At 30.7% G+C, this 21,761-nt stretch overlaps 1 protein-coding gene across 2 annotated transcripts in view; it reads right to left on the reverse strand.

The window, feature by feature from the left end:
- The window catches only part of ec (ubiquitin specific peptidase echinus), a 68,989-nt gene that overhangs the window by 19,148 nt on the left and 28,080 nt on the right, over positions 1–21,761 (reverse strand). The window contains exons 1-2 of one of the 2 annotated variants that reach the window (XM_089700166.1): positions 18,025–18,207; positions 7,952–8,044 (exon numbers count right to left, since the gene is read on the reverse strand). In XM_089700166.1, the coding sequence (XP_089556292.1) occupies positions 7,952–8,044; positions 18,025–18,075 (144 nt within the window). In that variant the 5' untranslated portion in view covers positions 18,076–18,207. Of the gene's footprint in view, positions 1–7,951; positions 8,045–18,024; positions 18,208–21,761 lie in introns of those variants that run through there. The other variant, XM_089700160.1, reaches the window with a different exon arrangement.

The following is a 21,761-nucleotide window of genomic DNA, read 5'->3' on the forward strand; positions in this document are numbered from 1 at the left end:
ATAAAACCAAGATTAATGGCTCGATTCTTAACTTACCTACTTGTTCATATTAATACAATATGCAATGAAGTGTGATAAATGTTATTGACGTGAAGTTTGCCAACCGCATATTCCTATTACAATCGTGACGATGTTATGACGATAATATACCTACCTACATGAAAAACTAATAACAAGGTGCTTGTTTAATAAAGCTCATGTTGTACTGAAACTTCTTCCATTGTAATTTCATTCATTCATATTAGAGAAAATGGAATGAAATCTAAAAAGTTATAAACAATTCAAAAGAGTTATGTTTTGATCCTGAAATAAATAAAAGAAAGTTCGCAAAATATTCTTTGAAAAGCTTCTTAATTTGTAATTCACTGTGTGATGCATATAATACAATTATTAAATGAAGGAGGTAAAAAGTATCTACAATATTTATTCTATAACTTGATTATTAGGTTGAAAATTGAAATATTGAACAGCTGAGTTTCACGTATTAGTCCATTTTCCGCCCACGCTCTGTGCAATTCAATTAATACGTTCCCAATGCCTAGACAATCTATTTAATTATAGTGACCTTCCTGCACATTTTGTTCTAGAAAAATTGTCAAACTATAATCGCCTAGACTTTTGGGACAAAGTATTATTTGTGAAGACTGCAGCGCTCAAGAAGAATCTAAAAATATCCATCTTTATACTATCTTTTGAATATAGAATTTGTTGAAAAAAGCTGCAGTATTTACGTGACTACTGAATGCTACACCAACACCTTTCTTCTAACCTATGTAAACAACACAAAAACAAAACGATTATTTCTCAATAACAGCGACAAATCTTGATTAAAGCATAGTATAATATTAAATTAAAATGTAAATCTGCCCACGCGATACCCACTCTTTATTGTCTATGAAAGGGCTTAAGATCGGGATAAATTAGGTGAAATTTATGTTGTATCGTAATGTAATCGACATGTTAATGGATTAGGAAAGTGGCGCCAAAGCGTCGGGATACGTCCCGATACTCTGTAATCATTTTCAAGGAAAATATCTTAATAGCCAATAAAATCATACGATAAGATTATTAGAGAAACGTTTTTCACATTTTCCACTACTATTGCACGCCTCATAAGCGAAGCGTTGAGGTGGGTACTACTGTCACTTCGCGCAAAACATCTGATTTTTCAAACTTAAAATGTCTTTATGTATCATACATTGCACTTGTAAGATAATACATACACACACATATTAAGAAAAAACACTATTTTTAACGTTCATGATATTTTTGATGTCATTTTTGTTATTTAAACTAGTTAAAAAACAGTTTAAAAAAGTTCTGTCTTGGACGTCCGTGTGTCTGTATGTGCGGATCCTTTTTCTTGTTAACACGATAGCGACCGAAATACTTTACTAATCGAGTCTTTTTTTTTCTCTTACGCTTGAGTTTGCTCAGGAATAGAACCCTTTCATTTTTCAGGGTCTGATTCGGTGTGGTTTAATTGTTATTAAATAAACAAAAATAATAATTAATAAATATTTATTAAAAAAAATTATGAGGCGTGCACTTTTGGATTTTCCAAATTATTTTATAACTCCTCTAGGTCTAATCTATACTAATATTGTAAAGCTGAAGACTTTGTTTGTTCGATTTGAAAAATTATTTCGGTGTTAGAAAGCCCATTTATCGAGGAAGGCTAAAGGCTTACGCTAAGACAGGCTTACGAAGTACAGCTAGTTTGAAATATATTAAAAAAAATTCTGCTAACTTAAAAACGCAATTGTTATTTTCCTATAATACACTGATAACATGATTTTTGGATGTAGGTTGAGAATCAGATAAAACGTGTAATCTAGTTAACCATTTAGCACTTATCCGGAATAAGTACATAAATTACTTTGTTATATTAATTAAATTGGTGGGCAGCAAATTGGGTTCATGTTTTAGTAATTACATCTACGAGTAGTAGCAGTGGGTGGGACCACGGTCAACTGTCGCGTGGGATCAAATACTGAATTATAAGTCTTTATTTTTATTATACTGAGAAAATTAGCGTCATATTGTCATTTGTCATAGCGCCATGTGATTGCAGAGAAAGGTTTTTAATGGAAAAGTAAGGAAAGCTTTAAAATAAGTAGCAATATATTCAATATATTTCTGTTTTTTTTTTTATATTGTTTCTTTATCTTTTCTCTAGTTAAAATAATATATTTTAGGCTGAGAATACAGTGTTGCAATTTACCTCGATCCATTACCTATAGGGCCAAAGCTATAAGATTTAATGATCTATGTATTTTACTTATACCATGACATAATATTTACCAGCACTTAGTAGTAAATATTAAAAGGTCTCGAAGTACGAAAACAAGCGGATTTCCATTGTGTTCTATTGCTGTAATTTAACAATGCTTGCGTATAGAAACTAGAAAGCCTGGTAAAGAAAAGTTTTTGTTTAAGTTTTACAATTTTCTTTTAAATTTATTACATTCCGATATTTAAGAGGAAAGCTACATTTTTTCTACTTTTAATTTATTGTAGTTTAACAAATTAGAACACAATACAAATTCTATAAATTTTAAGAAACAATAACTTACTAAGCTTTGCCTAAAACTATTCATTTATTAATTACTTTAAAAATATCGTGTTATTCGTAACCTTTCCACTCCCACCTCTGGCTACCTATCAATCACGCCACGTCACAAATTATTCATAATCGGTCACTGGCAGACTGGATTGTAGTCAGATCTATAGTTGATGTAGATCACGAAATGCTCCGTAAACATGACCAAAACCGGTCCACTGCAGCTGCGCGTGCTCACTTATCTGTATAATGTTGTAGGTACTTCGGTATCGTAAGACGGACATACTGTAGATACTATAAAACTATATTATGTTTTGAATTGTGACGTCACATTTCTAAGAATCAATGAGAACTAGATTGCCAAAGAGCATAATTATTATTATGATGTTATCGCTATATCATTCCTGTAGTATAAAATCTAATTTTGTATTCTTTAAATTTCATTTCCGAAATTTTCCAGGAATCCAATTCAAGGTTTCATGTTTTTGTATTAACCTTATGACAAAAGAAAATTACTAGAGTGTGGGTATTAGTTAATTATTATTTGTCTATCCTTTCATTAAAATGAACCCAATTAAGAAGCAGGTAGTTTTTGAAATTATAAGAGAAACAACTTTCAATTCTCTTGATCATAATCAATCTATCAAACTTAAAGTACTGAATTTTATCAATAATCCATCAAATTACATATCTTGCGTGATGTACAAACGATTATATACAAGCCTACCAGTAACTATTATCTCTATCTGTTACGTGCCTCTCTTCATATTAACTATAACAAAAATGGATAGTATACAAACTGTAAAAAATCAAGTAATTGCTTCACGCCTTGTTTTTGGTCATCTTTGGATATGCTATTTATTTAAAACTTTTGGACGTGACTCTACCGGTGACTCTGCATGTAGTGATTTTTCCAAAACTACAAATAAACGTAAGTTATAATTACTTCTACTAAACAAACACATGTTTAACTTTTTGATACACTACAGTTGTATGTATAGTAGTTATATACATACATATATGTAAAGTTATAACAAAATTATCAGGTGATGTCTCTATCTTACAATTTAGTGTTCATTATACCCCGCGCGGCGAATGATGATCCCTATGACAGTTCGTCTTAGTGATTGCTCGTATGATGGGTCGTGTCGATACTTTACTATTTTATAGGCAAAGGCGTGGTTTGAATTCAGCCACGTCGGTAAACATGTTTTTAAAAATATTATAAAATGAATTTTTAACTAAAAATTTTAACGTCTATTATGTTGTTGTTGTATTAATTTAAGTTTTTTAGCATAGATTAAGTAGGTAAGTAAAACGAAAGTTTTCCAAAACATAAAAATGCGCCTTATAATTTTCACGTAATTTTTAACTAACCCGTTTAACACAGTGTATATTATTTTATCATGAAAATGGAAGCCCCCATTTAATTTGTCTAAAAATCTTATACTATCATAGGTAAGTACCTAAATTAACGCGAACGGTAATTAATTAATTAATTATGCTGCGATCTTCTGTTCCATTCAATAGTGAATGAACTAAAGCATGGAAAAAATGTGAACTCGTTTCCATTATCGAAATTTGTTTATCGATACTTTCCGCACTAGTCGATAAATGCCAACGATGTAAGTTTTGTAGGACGTAAACGTAAAGTCAGATTGATATAATTTCTCGTAAATGTTAAGAATTGTTATAATTCCAACGGAATATCATTGTTATGGCATAAAGCTACGTAAAAATTAATAAATGCCATTTTTAGACGCCTCCAATACGTTTCTAATTTAATGGTGACGCCATTACAAGTTTGTCTCTTGAGAATAACTGTCAGTGTCATAGGAATCATCATTCGCCGCGCCGGGTATACCAAAAGCTAGAAATATTATATTAATTAATATTAATTTAGTATTTAAGTAGTTTTAAGTTCATATGGGCCGTAGTTTTTAAGTTATATTAAGACCTTTAACTGTAACTACATTTGTTGCCTGAAATAAACAAATAAATAAATAAATATACGTAAGTTACAATAATTTCTACTAAACGTTTTTTCAATTGTATGTAATATATTTTAACAACAACCAATACTTTTTATAGACATCGTAAGAGACAATAAATTCGCACTATAAATTATTTACGAAGCCATTTCTAGAGCAATATTACAAGCCTCTAATACGTTTACGACAAAATGTGTCTAGACATGTCTAAATACCTAACCATAAGAGAGATAACGAAAACCAGAATGAAATAACACACATAGTAATTCCTCTCTGAACAACGGAATTTTGTGTGATTCTATGCCTACTTTGAATATAAGTCATAACTACATCGCTTTTTGGCATATTACTTAATCCTATCCAGTATCCTATCCTATCCTACTAATATTATAAATGCGAAAGTTTATGAGGATGTGTGTGTTTGTTTCTCTTTCATGCAAATACTACTGAACCAATTACAATTAAATTTAGCACACATATAGAGGGTAACCTGGATTATCTATTCTTATATTATATAGGTTTTATCCCGGAAATCCCACGGGATCGGGAACTATGTGGGTTTTCTTTTGAAAACGCGCGCGAAGCCGCGGGCGGAAATCTAGTCTAAAATAAATACTAACACGATCATCATAAATAAATAATAATTGTATGTATTTTACTATTGCAACAATATTATGTCTCTATTTTCGTACAAAAATAATTAAATGATCAGGAGTCTATGGCGGTTCATCTTCAACTTTAAAGTTACAATTAATTAATATTGAGATAAACTATAGTCTTAACTCATAAATAAAAGTCATACAAATATATGCCTTATTATGTCGTAAATAATCTCATAGCATTTTGTAACTAGCTTCTGGTAATTGTTAGACCTAGTACGCACATAGCACGTAGTTACTAAGAAAAATGTTAGTTCATACTCACATAATGCATTTTATCATAACTCGTTGCATTATGCATACTAAATATTTATAGCAATCCATATAATAAGATAATTTAATGAATGTGTACCTACTTGTATAAATGGTTTCTATATACATACGACGTCTCTATGTATATAACTTGCATTGCAAAAGGATTTTTTTTTTTTTTATATTAAGTATGTAAAATTAGAGAGGTTCCCCTACCCTTATACGCGGCATAAAACAGGATCAAAAAAGGGCAATAATGATGATGAATTCAATAAGTAGGTAAGTGGATATAGAGCAGACTAATAGCTTTCATTTAAATAGTTCAAAGACTTGAAACATTTGACCAGTATTGTCTACAAATACGGAGGTCAATGTAGCTGAGCATTGTGTAATCTTTAGCCACAGTTTTACTCAGCTCGTTTGCAAGACAAATTCAATTTTTAACGCACGGTTTAATAGCACCCAGCAGTTACTGTCTGCCAAAATAATGGTGCTAAATGTAAATAAACATGTTAGTGTTCAAAAATATATCTTTCATCTTATTTAGAATGTCGAAACAGTGTAAAGGCTACTGAAATATGTATGTTTATTTTAAATGAACTCATTCGACTGTTTGCTAACGCAATTGTTAACATTTAAATAAACGCTATTTCTCTTTTTAATTACTTTCTTAAATTGTTTGAAGTATTCGAATAAAGTTATTATATTGTTGCGTGTGTAATAAATCAGTTCAACTGAAAATTATTTAACGCTGCGGCTACTATTTCAAAACAAAATTTTCAATTCATGTCAATTTCGTAGCCATGATGTCAATTTAAAATGGAGTGTCGTTTTTTTCTTAATACAATTTTGAATTTATAATATGATTTATAACCAATAACCCTTCTAAATTATGATTAAAAAGACAAGAAAATAAATGCCATTATGTCCAACGCTTACCAACCGTATTTATGATGAGCTTTAGAACGATAAAGCCTCTTTGTACGTTTCTTGAAACCTAAGACGTAAAGATTTCTTTATCACACAGCTCTAACAAAGGACCATAAAGCGAGCAAGGTAAAGGACTAAGCCATAGCCTATAGCTATCTACAGCTAAATCACGACACACTTCTATAAAACCAGTCTACTTTAATGCGAATAACGTCGCGAATCGCGTAATAGAGGAGCTATTTTAAGAGGAACACGCTCACATAATTACATCCATGAAAAACTTGATGCAATTTCAAATTGTTAGATGAACTCTGGTGTAAGAAAAGTTAAGTAGATGTAATTTAATGCTTGTGTAAATCTGTGAGGTTTATTTATAGTTCGATAGAATCTAGTGTTGGTTATGCTCGCCTGGTAATTTCATTTTGTTTCCTTTGTTAACACTATTGTAAGTGCAAGTGGTTTTTATTCAATTATAAATCAAAATCACTTCTAACTAACAAACTGCAAGATATATATTGTATGTAACCACTTCTATTTTATAACCTTTCGAGTGGTTTGCGGTGAGATTGCCATACAATACGTTACGCTCAAAAAACTTTCATTTAACATTGCCGAAAGAGCGCAGAAATGATCCAACATAGCGTGTAAGTAACATAATACTTTCCACACGTTTAAAACCAAAAAGTTTTGATACACGATATTCCTTTTATCTCAAGTTTGCGGGATAGTATTTAATTAAACCAAGGTAACTTCTGGGGAACTTTAAAACGTCTTTAGCATATTGTTTAAAGAGAAGAATTTGATTCCTTTATCGCATAAATTTTAAATCAATCTAGGTATATACATTTTATTCTGGGTTACCCCAGGTAGAGCCGTGACGATCTGTAGTAATAGATTTTTAATATAATCTTCCTTACACTGCCTTTAAACGATTTTAGAATCCTTTTTAGCAACGTCATCGTTTTGTTCTCGAGACGTGTCGAAAGTTGTTCATGATTGGGGTCGAGCCTGAGCCTGGTAAACAGCGTATTGTTCGAGAGGTCACGTTTGCTTGCCGTGGTCGAGGCCTCGTGGGTACGAAAAACCATATTCTAATAACTATCTATGTACCAACAACTAATTTTGAGATTACATTTAAACTCATGTGGAGTTTTAAAGTTTTGAAAAGTTGCGATTTGGAATCGTTTTGAATTGATGATTCATTATAAATTTACTATTGAAAACTTAAATAAGATACAACTTATTATAAACTATTTTTGTTATAATCAGTTACGCTTTGTTAACATACTTATATTAATTTTTGCGTTATTCATAGTTGTTTTGCTACGTGTACGTGTAACAATTACCTTATCAATGTAACACATAATATCATGACACATTTATTGAGTTTGAACGAAGCAAACAATATTTAAGTCCATACCTTCGCTACCTACAAATAACACAGTATTAGCACAAACATCTTTACAAAAACACATTCTAAAATAGTCTATTATTAACCTATTTCGATAACTAGGGCATATGGCCGTATGTACTTTATAATAGATGCAATTACTTACCTTGAGGGCGCAAAAAATACAGGATGGGCCGAGGCAAGCGTGGCCGGTCAGCTCGCGAAAGCTTCGCCGGAAGATATCCAGATGCCATAACACCTGCAAGGGATTATACGGCTATAATGATTGTACCCTTATTTCATATAAATTGTTAACAGTTTGGATACAATTGAACTAAGTCGGATTAAAAATTAAAGAATTGTTGTGGGTAATTCTTTGAAACTCAACGTGAATATGGGCAAAATGAAAGAGCTGAAAATAACATAATTCTTAGTAAGTATTAAAAAGATACTAATAAACTGAGATAGAGCTTTTAAAGTTCTGTTCATAAGTTTGTACTAGATATTATGACTTGTGTTTTGTAAATTGTATACTTTATCTAGCCATAAATAAAAGAATTACAGCTTTTAAGTACCCTATGACATATTAATTCACAGATCACCCACGTCCACACAAAAGAGGTATTAATTACCCATACATTAAGATAACCAAAGTGTAGTCACAATAATTATCTTATATCTATGTCATTAATTCGCTTCATTAACGATATTTATAGCAGGTCATTGGTTCAACTTATTCACTGTTACGTATTAAATTATGTCCCACATAATCGATATTAGCTGTGAAGTTAAATCACGTTTCGTACCATTTATAAAGTTTAAAAGAAATCTCCTTTTTACCGATAATCTCACGTACAGTTACATTTTGTATGAATGAGCCATGAGAATGGATTAATGGGAATTCAGTGCAATTTCTAAGAACATACGTATTAAGAAAGTATGTACTGAAATGACAAATGGTATGTTATTAATCAGTCAAAGCCTACCCATGTGAACTCACTTTTTGTTGTTGTATCATGTATGTGTATTGATTATATTTTGTATTTAATTACTTTATTAATTCTGTGTGCATTTTATCAATATTTAACGCCCATATCCCAGGTAGAGCCATGCCCTGTTCACAATATCATATTATTATAGAAGAAGAAATGCGATTTCGACGAATCAAAAAGCATTTCTTCTTTCGATAAGCTTATCTTTTGATTTCATACAAAGCTAAGCAAGTAAAACTCCAAAGCTCATTTGAATACTGATACCTACAAGTATCACAGGTGCGTTATTTCTTTAACTAATACAAATGTTGCACCATCTAAGTAACGGTTGGATTATTTAGTTACTAAAAACGAAGGCACGTTTCACGTCAGGTGCAGGCAACATATGACACTGCAAAAAATTAACTACCTATAAGCTACCTATAATGTATTGACAAGTTATGCATCACCCCAGCCTATTTACGAACGTTTTCTAAACACGAATAATGAATATTTTAAAGATGGAGCTTTTAAAAATATGTTTAATAACTTAATTAATTTGTTAAAAATGGCAAAGTTTTTCGGATACTAATGACTTAATTTTTGACGTAACCTAAAACAAAACAGTCAATCAACATTTACTTTAACCACGTAAACAGTTATGTAATGCAATTTTGATTTCTTAAACGCGATTTATCGATATCCATAAGATAAATTCAATTAAAAATCAATCGAAGTGCCTCAATATATTATAAACTGTATCACGTATTTTATTCAATAGTACTCCTACACATTTCCTGCAACACCTACACGAATGAATCCGTTCCATCAATTTTAAACCAGTTTATCCTTTGCAAAAAAGTTTTAAAGGTTAGGTCATCTGAAAGATATGCATAAATACCGTTTGTGGTAAAAACCGCATTAATTTAAATATATATGTCAGGCAGTTACTAAAAACATATGATTTTCTAAAATTACTTTACATTTTTAACGCTATAAACAACGCATGACAAATAATTACAAATATTATAACAAAAAACACACTCGTGTTCTAAGTAATGTTATGTGACAGATTGCAAAGCGAATGATAAAAATTAATGTAGATTTTAGACTTTAGAATAAAACCACAACAAAACATTGATTTTATCTCTAAGCAGAAAACATTACAACAGTCATGATATGACACAAGAATAAGACCATTTTTGTCCTGAAATTGCAATACCATATAAGAGTCATACACAAAATCCCTTTTGCTGTCCACAAACATTTTAAGGCCTTTAAAATGTCACCTTAATTTACTAAAGTTCGATCCATTCATTTATAAAAAAGTTGTCTGTTTTCTAGTATCCCAGTTACCTCAACAAGATCAATATAAGATGTAAGTACTTATGAAATTGTACGCTCTATTAATTATTGCATTCGTACATACAGTATGTGTATTATTATTATTGAAATTATTCACCAAATGATCATAGCGTTTGTTTCACCTGCTTGCCGATTGTTTTGGCGTCTGGTCGACAGGTGCATCCAACCCGTTTAAGCAGATGCTCCAAAGATAATCGCGATTTTTTTCATATTGTAAATAACATTAATAGGACAGTACTATATTTATGTGATAACCATACGAATAGACATTAAAATAATTAATGGTATGTGACAGTCAAAAGATGTTAACTTTGTGGTTACTTTTGCTGGATATAGTAACTTTTTTTGGATTTGAAGTGTGATAAATAGGACGTGTTTTTAAAAAGAGTCAGGGCCGGTTTCTGATACCATATTACTTTATATTAACACCTTTTTACGGTCAATTTCATACATTACCTTTTATTTTATCTGAAGGATATTTTCATACATCTTTTGTAAGCTTAACTGACGGATAAGCTAAATAGAACTATATTACATACACTGGAATTAATACTGCTTTAAGTCGTAAGTGTAATTCAAATTCAAATTATATTTGAATTACGTTTGATAGACAATCAGGGGATAACCCTTTCTGGGTAATCCCCTGATTGCCTATCAAACGCCATAACTGCAAAGATAAGTATTATACGAATAAATTCAATAACCCATTAGGTAATATAAACAATGAACAAGATATTGCATTTAACCTCATCCGGATAACCTAGCGGAAGGATAACAGATGCGCATCCACCGGTAAAGCCTTATACACAAATCTTATTACGATATTTAGTCTTTATCACATACTGATACATGGTATATGCTGTGTATAAGAACGTATTGTAAAATCTGTATGTGATATTATATGGATTGATACTTAATTGTTTTTGGGTGCAAAAATTATTTCTTTACCTATAAAGTAAGGCGTATACTTAGTTCTATGGTATCTTTAGTTACAATTATTATATGTTTATATATACATATATAGAGTTCGGAAGTGTGAATAGTTTTCAGTTAAAAGTATTCACACAGAAAAAAGAGGAAGTCCTCAATACGTATTTATTTTTTTTAGGTATTATTAGGTAATAAAACATATCAACAGCCCGTATTGAAATTATTTCACTTAAATACGTCCCGCATACATTGAAGGTGATAACAAATTTGAATTTTAAAGTAACCAAATAATACAAAAGTCCTTTAAACAAATGTTTACTCAAACTATCTTCCTTCTTTGAATCTTTTATCGGCAACAATGTCTTTATCAAAGAGCAAACAAATCCCAAAAACGTATTTAAACAACAATTTACAAGGCAAAGATGAACTTTTCCATGTGTGCTATAGCTACACAGCTATAGCACATAATATGTGACATGTCAATAATGTGTGTGTATGTATATGTGTGTGTGTGTACCAGGCTTTTGATAAATGTGTTAAAAGTCAATAGGTATATAATAACCATAATAACCGTTTGATATTTGTTTGCATATCGTGATTAAAAAAGCATTATAAAATATGGAAATATCACTAAATATGAAATATCACAAAGGACATAAATTTTATTTTATAGTGACACGTATTCATAACTGAATAATATTATAAATTATCGGATTTCAATTCGTTAGAACTACAAAAGATTTGACGAGCCTATTGTATATAAAATTGATGAATAATTCAGTCCAAAGCAAAAGCAAAATACACCTTCACTTTTTGAATTAGTACTTAATCGGCAATTAAAATTGATTTTGTTTTTTTCGTAACAAGTAAGGTTAAAAAAATGAATCTCCTTTCAAACATTTTTGAGCTTTTGTGCGACGAACAAAAGCTCAAACATTTTTTAGCAAAAGCTCACGGCAATCAAGTATTGAATCACTAACAGTTTTTAATTTTTTATCTAATATTTTTCCGTTTCCAATTCTATAAAAGAGGAATATTGTTGCATTTGCCGTAACACAAGGTAAATAATTTCAAATCACGTGCACGTATGTACCATACATACATATAAAATGTGAGATGTTTAACGACTTGCGGCAGCTACATAACGGTAGGCTACTAGCACAGACTAATAATAATATACTACGTATACAACTACTAGTCTTGGACCACACGATTTAAAAGCTTATACACTGAGCTTAAAAGCTCTTTTTACATTTTTTTTTAAGAAAATGCTACTTATACAGTCTTCTGGTACTTTTATCTTTATTGCTGGTACACATAATTATTTATTTATGATCTTCTACTTCTTTGATGGCACTTATTAAATTGTTAACTTTAATGTTGCCTTAGATGGCCATTTTTTGAATTGGCACAAATAATTATTTCCTACAACAGTTAAATTATGTAGGTAATGTAACCTACAAAAATTGTTTGAAAATTTAAAATTTTATAAAAAGTAATTTAAGAAGGTAAATTGTAGTTTAAGATGCAATTTCCTATTTGAATCCGTATTATATATGTATGTGAAAAAATATATTTGTTATGAACACACCTACAATCTTCCTACAATATTAGCTAGCTTAATTATTAGATTAGCTTAATATAATCGACTTTTTTATTCGTAAACAATTGTTCTTAGATAGTTAATCGTTCATAGTCACGATTGACACCATAAGCTTAATATTGTATGACAAGGTATAATTATTAATTACAGATTATAATATTCAAAATAAAATAAATCTGAATAAATTAAAGATATTGTTATAATTCTACTTATGTGTATTATGAATAAATAATTGATTCAATTCTATTACAAACAACATATAACAGCACACCATCTAATGAATTCAATGTTTCATAGTTAGAATAAATTAAAAATAAGTAGGTAAGCATCGATATTCTTAAATAACTTGATAAAATTTAGTCATAGTTTCACGGTATATTGATCAATCGATTTCTCGCAAAAAGCACTATGGTATAAAATTTTACAACCATAATAACTATTTTTCCTCAGAAAACAGCAAATAGAGGGGCAAAAAGTATTTGCATATCCGTGCCATATATTTACCTATAAATTGTAATTATATGTATTTGCATAAATCATGCGAGAATTCACACGGCTTACGCCTACGCGTTCTTAGAATTAAGTATTCAATCTTCATTACATCAGTATGTTCAATCATTTAAATATTTTCGACTTGATAACATACAATTATTCCTTGACACTAATATTATAAACACGAAGCTATAAAGACATATAAAAATTGATAATTACTTCAGTTTCTTCGTAAATAATCTACAAAATATGTACATAACATTATTTCCTATGCTAGAATATTTTTATAGTAACTTTTAATAGTAACTTTTCGTCAAAAATCAGGTACTTTTCATATCGAGAATATGTATTTCAAAACTACCCATTAAATCATTCCAATATAAAGCAAAAAGTACTAATTAACAACCAAACAAATTACAATAACACATAAATTCATCACACTTTTTCAGTTTTCCCCGCCATAAATCTCTTCACCGCCATTACAACTGACCGCTTATGCTGATTCGTTTCTTATGTACTAAACTGCAATTAAAACATATAAGAACAAGAGAAGGGTCAGTTTACACGTTTTTATTATACTAGGGAGTGCAGTGATGCGATTATATTAATTTGTGAGTGTATTCTCGATTTGACGCTTCTTGGCTATCGTGGGAAGGGTATCGGTTTCTTTGGGAATAAGTTCAATTGGTGTATATGTGTGAAAAGCGTGTAGATACTGTATTTAGGGATGGACATTAAACTTTTTGGATGTTTACCAGACCACTAATTTAAGTGTCCGTTGATTCCGAAACATTGCTTTTAAAGATTAATTGTGTTTTGTAAGTCATATTTATAAGTAACTAGCTTTCCGCCCGCGTTTTGAAAGAAAAACCCGCATAGTTCCCGTTCCCGTGGGATTTCCGGGATGAAACCTATCCTATGTGTTAATCCAAGTTACCCTCTATATGTGTGCTAAATTTCATTGTAATCGGTTCAGTAGTATTTGCGTGAAAGAGGTAACAAACACAAACACACACACACACCCACACATCCTCACAAACTTTCGCATTTATAATATTAATAGGATATAGAAAAATCAAAACAAGTCGACCCGGTGATGTTTGATTATCTTTATATCAAAACCACAACATTGATAAACGGAAACTGATTTAAATCATAATATGGATAGTTCACTTCCCCTACGGAAGTGCCCAATATGTTTTGCATTTTGTGACGATTCAACGGTTTAATACACAATCCTATTAACAATATTTATTTTGTTATATAAACCATATTATATGCTATTCAAATCTAAATATACTTTACAAACAAAGCACATGATCCTTCGAGGATTTTTCAACATGCATTATAATTAAAAATGTAAGTACTATATATACCTATAATATAAAAATATTACATATTTTTATTGGTTTGCTAATTTCCTTAATATTCCTACGAATCTCTACATAAAAGTAAATAGTAAATAAACTACATCCGTTGGTTTCCCTCTACTGGGTTGGACCACAGGTTGCCTTTGTTAAACACATGATTCAAAGTGGTGAAAAATAAGCATGCTCTAGTTATTCCAAACCAGCATTCAATATCAAGACATTGAATGTGAAGCTATTTACATTCAATTACATATACTAATTGCACGTGTTCACGACCATCTTACATTCTAATCACTTCTTTTGATCCTTAATACAAGGGGACACAGTCGAAAATAGTGTTTCGTTTAACCGGTAATGTACACCGTGACAGTCACGCTTGAAAACACAAGAAATCAAAAGCTAACATATGAGACTCAGAACTACTAATGGTTTTGTCTAACAGTAAAGTTGAGCAACGTCTTGTTTAATAACAATTAGCTGATTGCTGGTTTGCTGGACTGTGACTAAAGAGTGCTAACTAATACGATACTAGAGTTGTAGAAAAAAGATTTTAATTGTTATAAAAGCGTTGATTCAACTTCTTGTAAGTTAAATAGAGCCGCATAAATTTAATTGGTTATTATGATGCAAAATGGAGTCATTCATTATATTTTACACCATATTTAGGAACACTTTACTGTAGTAGCAATTTGGTACAAATAAGAAAAGTTTTAAAATCCCCAGTTAGTAATTTTACAAACTTGTTATACACGTTTCGTCATAATTTCATAAAGAGTACTGCATTGCAAAATAAGTAGGTACAGATGTGCAGACAAAATGTCAAGATACAACGCATACTTGTAAAATAATCATAAAAAATATACAAAATGCTTCAAAGTTTGAAACAAAGATACTTCGGTAAGCGTCTGTACTTGGAAATCTTTGAAATCAATTTAAGGCTTTTCCCACGGTTTTAATTAGTAGACAAATGAATGAGTGAAAAATGATACGACTGTTTGATGTTTAAAAGTGACTTTATATTTTATGTAAATAATAAACACGTTTCTCTTTAACAAATAAGTATTTAAGAAGAGAGTAAGGAGTTGTTTTGCTTCACACATCAACATAGTCAAACATCACAAGCATAAGAATCGCTCAAAATTACAGGAAGAGACTATTTATTTTGCCATTTGTACGCACCCCACGGAGACACGAGCTTTTGTTCAACTTTCATTATTACATATTTTAAAAGGGTATGATTGGTTTGATATAATTATTATGCGTATATAAAGATAAAATTATAAACACACATTAAACGGCCAGACGGACGATTTTCGATTTCATGAGACAAGTATAAATGAAAATCGCAACAATAAAGCAACTGGAAGTACCAAAATCCCATTACAAAATGCACGTGTTTCTCAAAATCTTCATTAGCCCAATTAAATATACTCAACATAACACGCGTGAACTGAAAGCCTCTAAATTCATAATTACGCCTATCTATTTCGTGTTGGTCTATAATTCAGACAAATCAAAAGTCGGGTGAAAGAGGCGAACGGCCGAAACCGGTTCTGCTGTGGTCACGTTCTCAGAACTGTTTTATCTTAGCTAATATACTTTTTACTCACATCTAATACACTAGACTCTGCTATTAAATAACGATGGAATATTATAGGCTCGAAGGACTAATTATTTTTACGCTGCAAGCGAATGTGAACCTTAAAATAATTAGTTTAGAATAGTAATTAGTATGTTGTAGTAATGATAATTAACAAATATATGTTAGTGGTAAGTAGGTAGGTACTTCATGTATGACAAATGACGCAAGATCGTGTATTGAATTTTGAATAATTATGAGTAAGAAAGCTAATTTATAAATATTATGATTGTCAAATTAATAATATGAGATGGAACAAATTATCTGCGTTTTAATTAAAACCTATTTAATCTTCTTGTTTTTTATGAGATGAATAGGAATAGGCTTCAAAGATATTGTAATAATATAACTGTATGTTTCCCGCCAAATTAGGTACATGAGCGTGACTAGGGTATCTCAAACCGTATACAATTATGTTATGTTATAATTTAATATTATCTATGCCTAGAAGTTAGAACCAAACTTAATCTTAAAAGAGAAATCTTTTTTGAAGTGAAAAACTTTATTATATTTAAACTTATATTATAAAACTTTATTATTATTAGTTTTATTTAATCTTTAAGAGTTATGTTGTATAGTGGGAAATCTAACCGTGTACGTTAACGATTAATTACGCTTCGTGTAATCATTACGTACATATGACACTGTTACTAGAAATCTTATATAATCCTGGGAATATTATAAATCTCATGCCGGATATTGCTTGATGTGAAGATGTCTATTGCGTTTACACAAGGTCTAATTGAGATGGAGTATTTGTACATCATATATAGCATATATTATTATTATCTATCAGCTATTATTATATGCTTTCAGATCTGCAATTTATTTAGATTGAGCTATTATTGTATGAATTATACAAACACTGTCATAATTCTTGATTTAATACTACCAAGTAGCCCCAAACTTTTTCGATTAACAAATTAGCTGTAATCAAAAACAGCCTAATAAATCGTCTTTAACCTATAAAGATTTACGCATCATTGGGGTCCACTACCCGAAACGAGCCCTAAACTTAGCGAGCCTTCACAAAAGCTGCCTACAACGCATCCCTATAATTGGGGGGACCGGCCAACCGTGGCTACCTGACCATGTACCTGTGTTCGAAATCCCGGTCTACAATTACACACAAACAACTACAGCAAAATATATTTATTCATTTACATCCGTCTCTGTTTTACGCATTGAAAATGTAGTGTCCTCTCTTTCCTTGGTCGTTGATGTCTTTTGATCGCATGATGACCCTTTTTAGGAGAGTTGGAGTAGACTGCATTTTTTGTGAAATTTAACTGAATTTATATTTTATTCTGTGGATAGTCTTAAAATATAGTTAATTAACAAGTAAACATAATAAATAGTAAAGATGAAGTTAAGTTAAATAGTGTTTATGTGGTATATTTTCTTTTGTAGAGCCTTATTATGTGACTTATGGCTTCAACTGTTATTACCATTATATAATATTGAAAATTTATATTTAGTATATAAAGAGCAAGGTAGTTTCGTTATTTCAAATGGAACAAAAGCCAGAAAGGTTCGGGAGGGGAAGAAAATCTGGATTCAAAAGCCTTCGAGGACCGGTTCAGTCCGAGCCAAACTAGCCAACGCTATATTTTAAATTTACTTTTAAAAAAGTTTTGAAAACTTGCTCTATATACAATTATAACAGTAACTGCTATTTCATAACATTAAGGCTTGTTAGGGCAATTCAATCTTTGTTTTCCGCTAAATATTTTTCCTATTTTGAGATTATTTTGAAATAAATTGTAAATCGATTATCTCTGCTTTTATTCGATAACAAAATTACTTCTAAATAAGATTTTTTCATTCATGAATCGTTCATTAATCATTAAAAAACAATTAAAAACATACCTTCGCGCTATGATAGAGAGCACTGTTCCGATTCACTTTCGCCTTTGTCATTATGAATCCTTATCACCACACATTAAGTCACAACACTAACATGTTGATGAAAATCCATATATTTCTGGGAAAGCGCACTATAGCCGTGTTTACAAAGTGGATCTACGTGGGAGTGTGATGCGCGTACGCTGTCGCGACGCTAGCGCCGCGCGGCGGAATATCGAACTAATGTTTTCCATGGTTCGAATGCGGTCGAACTTCGAAGGCTTTTGAGCGGCCATTTTGTGTAAGCCCATGGCTGTGCCCATGGGATAAAGATTGGGCGCGAAGTTGTTTCGTAGCATCAATGTAAAACAAAAATATACTGGCTATAAATGATGTTTGGACTCGTAATCTCTCCTTATATTATGTAGACGTGATCTACAAACTATTCTAAATATATTATTCATAAATATTATTTAAGACACCATGTAGCAATTAAACTACAGCATATAATATAAAATTATCAATTAAAATGTACCATATATGAATAGGTACAGGTAAATAGGTAGTGTGGGATTTCTTTTTCCGTGTAAAATTCGTCATTGTTAACAAACAATGACGACGAATTGAACTCAATAGTATTGATAAGGCACATCCTTGTATGCAAAGAAAAAACATAACTAAAACATTTTTTGTACCTTTATAGCAGGTGGTGAATAAAAACTTTTGTCGGTGATCTTGCGAGGGGAGATCCTGGCTTTGCAGACGAAAAGATGGTAAAAAAGATATCAAGTTTATATTGCACCTTGCGATTTCGTGATATCTTTTGTTGAATTTATTCATATTTAAAATGATTTACGCCTATATATCTGTTTTATCTTACATTTATTTTATTAATAAAGATATTTTTGTTTCCTTGTTAAATATAGTTAGGCAAAAAAGCCAAATAGTAAAGGCGATTCTAAAGTAAACTTATCGACGTATTTTACTTAAAAGAACATAAATAAAAAATGCATACAGGGAAACATTACATACTCTTAGTATAATAAGAAATATTTAACTGATATATAATAAAGATTAAAAAAAATATAAAAGGCTTGTTGGATATAGGCTTCGAATTTAATGAATTCTTTCTATAATACATTAAAATAAACGACGCTACTAATCAAGAACCTTCGTCGGTTTTGAGAACACGAGATAAAAATATATTGCCCTTGCTCTACAAATATTGTATTCGTTAGTTAATTTATTCAAACAACTCCGAAATAAAATTCAGGCAACTCAGTAATAACTGCTATGAACTATGAATGCATAAAACTAGATACAATCGCTAAGGTTTTTGTTAAAAGAAATTCTACAACCATTTTATCACTATAGATAACAAAATACTGAAATATAACATAAAGTATATTTATAACAGTTTTTTTAAGTAGTTAAACTGCTTTTCTTATTAGTCTATTAACATCAAAAGGGACACCAGCATAGTATCTATTTAAATTTACTAGGCCTACTATATTGGTCAAGCCACTATCCAAACAAACACGTACGTGGAAACCAGTTTTAATTTCTTTCCCGCCAACTGAAAGGTTCCACCAAGGAACAACCAACGAAAAATAAGGTATTACCAGTTTTTAAGGTAGAGTTTTGATTATCATACTTTCATGTTTAAATTATAGTAAGCCGTAGTAAAACCAAACCAGTTTTTGGGATAAATAGTGTAATAGCCCAAATAGACCCGTTAGAAAGTCTCCTCATGTGATCTTGTCTGATCCACGTTTATGTACCTACATGTCAACAACCAAACTTTTTTTAAATTTGGTTTGATATCTTTTCATGTATTCAAATTGAAATACTGTAGGTTATATGGTCTGGAGAAAATATATTGAAAGAGGTAGAGACCTCTTTCGAAATATTTTCTGACAGTACAGAAACTGAATTAGTTTTTGTAACTTTTTTTTTTTAGAAAAGCCTATTGCAAGTAATTGAATTCAAATAATGAAATGCAAATAAAATGTAATGTAAATTTAGTCTTGATTGAAATATAGCTAATTATCGGTATATTTTTAAAGTCTCTAAAATTGATAATATAAAATAATAGATAGATATTTATTCGGTATAGAGATGTATAGAGTTCATATATTTACCTATGTATGAGATTAATATCGCAGAAGCAGAACAAGGAAGCCAGACATAATAGTATGCAAATAAACTTGAATGCAAATATTGTATCTGTATGTAACATTGTATATTCATACAAAGTTTTTAAAGATGTTGAAATAATAACGCCTACGACTTTTTAACGCAACGTTTTCACTCAACTCACTTCAACTTTTCCTTTTCAACGTTTCCAGCTAAACAAAATTTACAGGCGCAAAATTTTACACACATGATCACATTACATTATTATGTCTATATATCTAAAATACAGATTGGACTAATCCTATCTGTAAGTTAATAGTAATATTAAATAGCTATACATTTATTAGGAACTAGCAGTCCGCCCCAGCTTCGCCCGTGGTACATATTTACGTTTTCTCTACGTAAGAACCATCCTCGTACTTCAAGGAATATAATAAAAAAAGAATTAACGAAATCGGTTCAGCCGTTCTCAAGTTATGCGCTTACCAACACATTTTGGGATTCATTTTTTTTAAATAAAAAGAAGATAATTTCTTCCCTTAGTGTTCATCATTCAACGACGTAGTGGAATTTTGTTTTGATAAACATTAATCCTCAATAAGGCTCCATCCATTGTTCTCTTACTATAACAACTTCTGTTTAACTTTGACATGATCAGAGACAGCAATATTCCCACGTTTATTTCGCAACTGTTATCGTCATTCACTTTTTAACTAAAAAACGTAATTAAATTTCATACAGGAAGAGGCTTTTGCTTATTGCATAGTAAAGTATTAGGAAATATGTTTATAGACCAATACTTAGTAGAGAGAAATATACTTTATTTAAGTACGACTGCAATTTCTAGAAAAGACTGTATAATCATCATCCTGTTGATGTTTATTTCGAGTGAAATAATTCTTACAATAAAATGGAAGCCTATGCATATTAGATCTCCATCAGAATGAAGGCACTCAATTCATTCATGAATTTTGTAAACATTTCTACGTGTTTATAATCAATTAAATCAGTTAATAATATATGTCTCTCGCACACGTAACGATGGGTTACAAATGCACATAAAACATAAACGCTTCGAAATCAAGTCTAGACATTTGATAAAAACTGGAATAAATGATTATGTAACACGCGATCAATAATTTATGGGTACTCTTTGTTGAACCATAGCATTTTAGAAGTGAATGATCGGATGCGTTAGTGAAAATTAGCATTAATAAATACATAGGTGTTTAGTGTTTATACTATTAAGTTTTGAGGTTTTTAATTTAAATTGCTGATACATGGCTAATATCGGCGACTTAGCTCTATATTATTTTACTAGTTTTATACTTTTACTGTATTAATAGTTTTTCAAAATGAAAATGTAGTCTAGATATTACTCTATCTGTAAACAGAGCTGACGGACACTTTCAGCAAGCAGTAATAAACACTACAATCAATAAGTACTGTGAAATATCAAACCTTCAATTTTATTTTATTTGTATAACTTTAAGAATACAGATATTTCATAAGTTTATATATAATTGAATTGTATTATTAAATAGGAAGTCGGAACCCGGAAGGAATTCTTTGATGCGAGACTGGCCTATATTTCTCACGGTGCTCACTTGCATCTCGGAAGACGC

This window comes from Colias philodice, chromosome 10 (assembly GCF_061535455.1).
Source record: "Colias philodice isolate Cphi_HAF_F1 chromosome 10, ilColPhil1 Martin Lab GWU primary, whole genome shotgun sequence".
Lineage (NCBI taxonomy): Eukaryota > Metazoa > Arthropoda > Insecta > Lepidoptera > Pieridae > Colias > Colias philodice.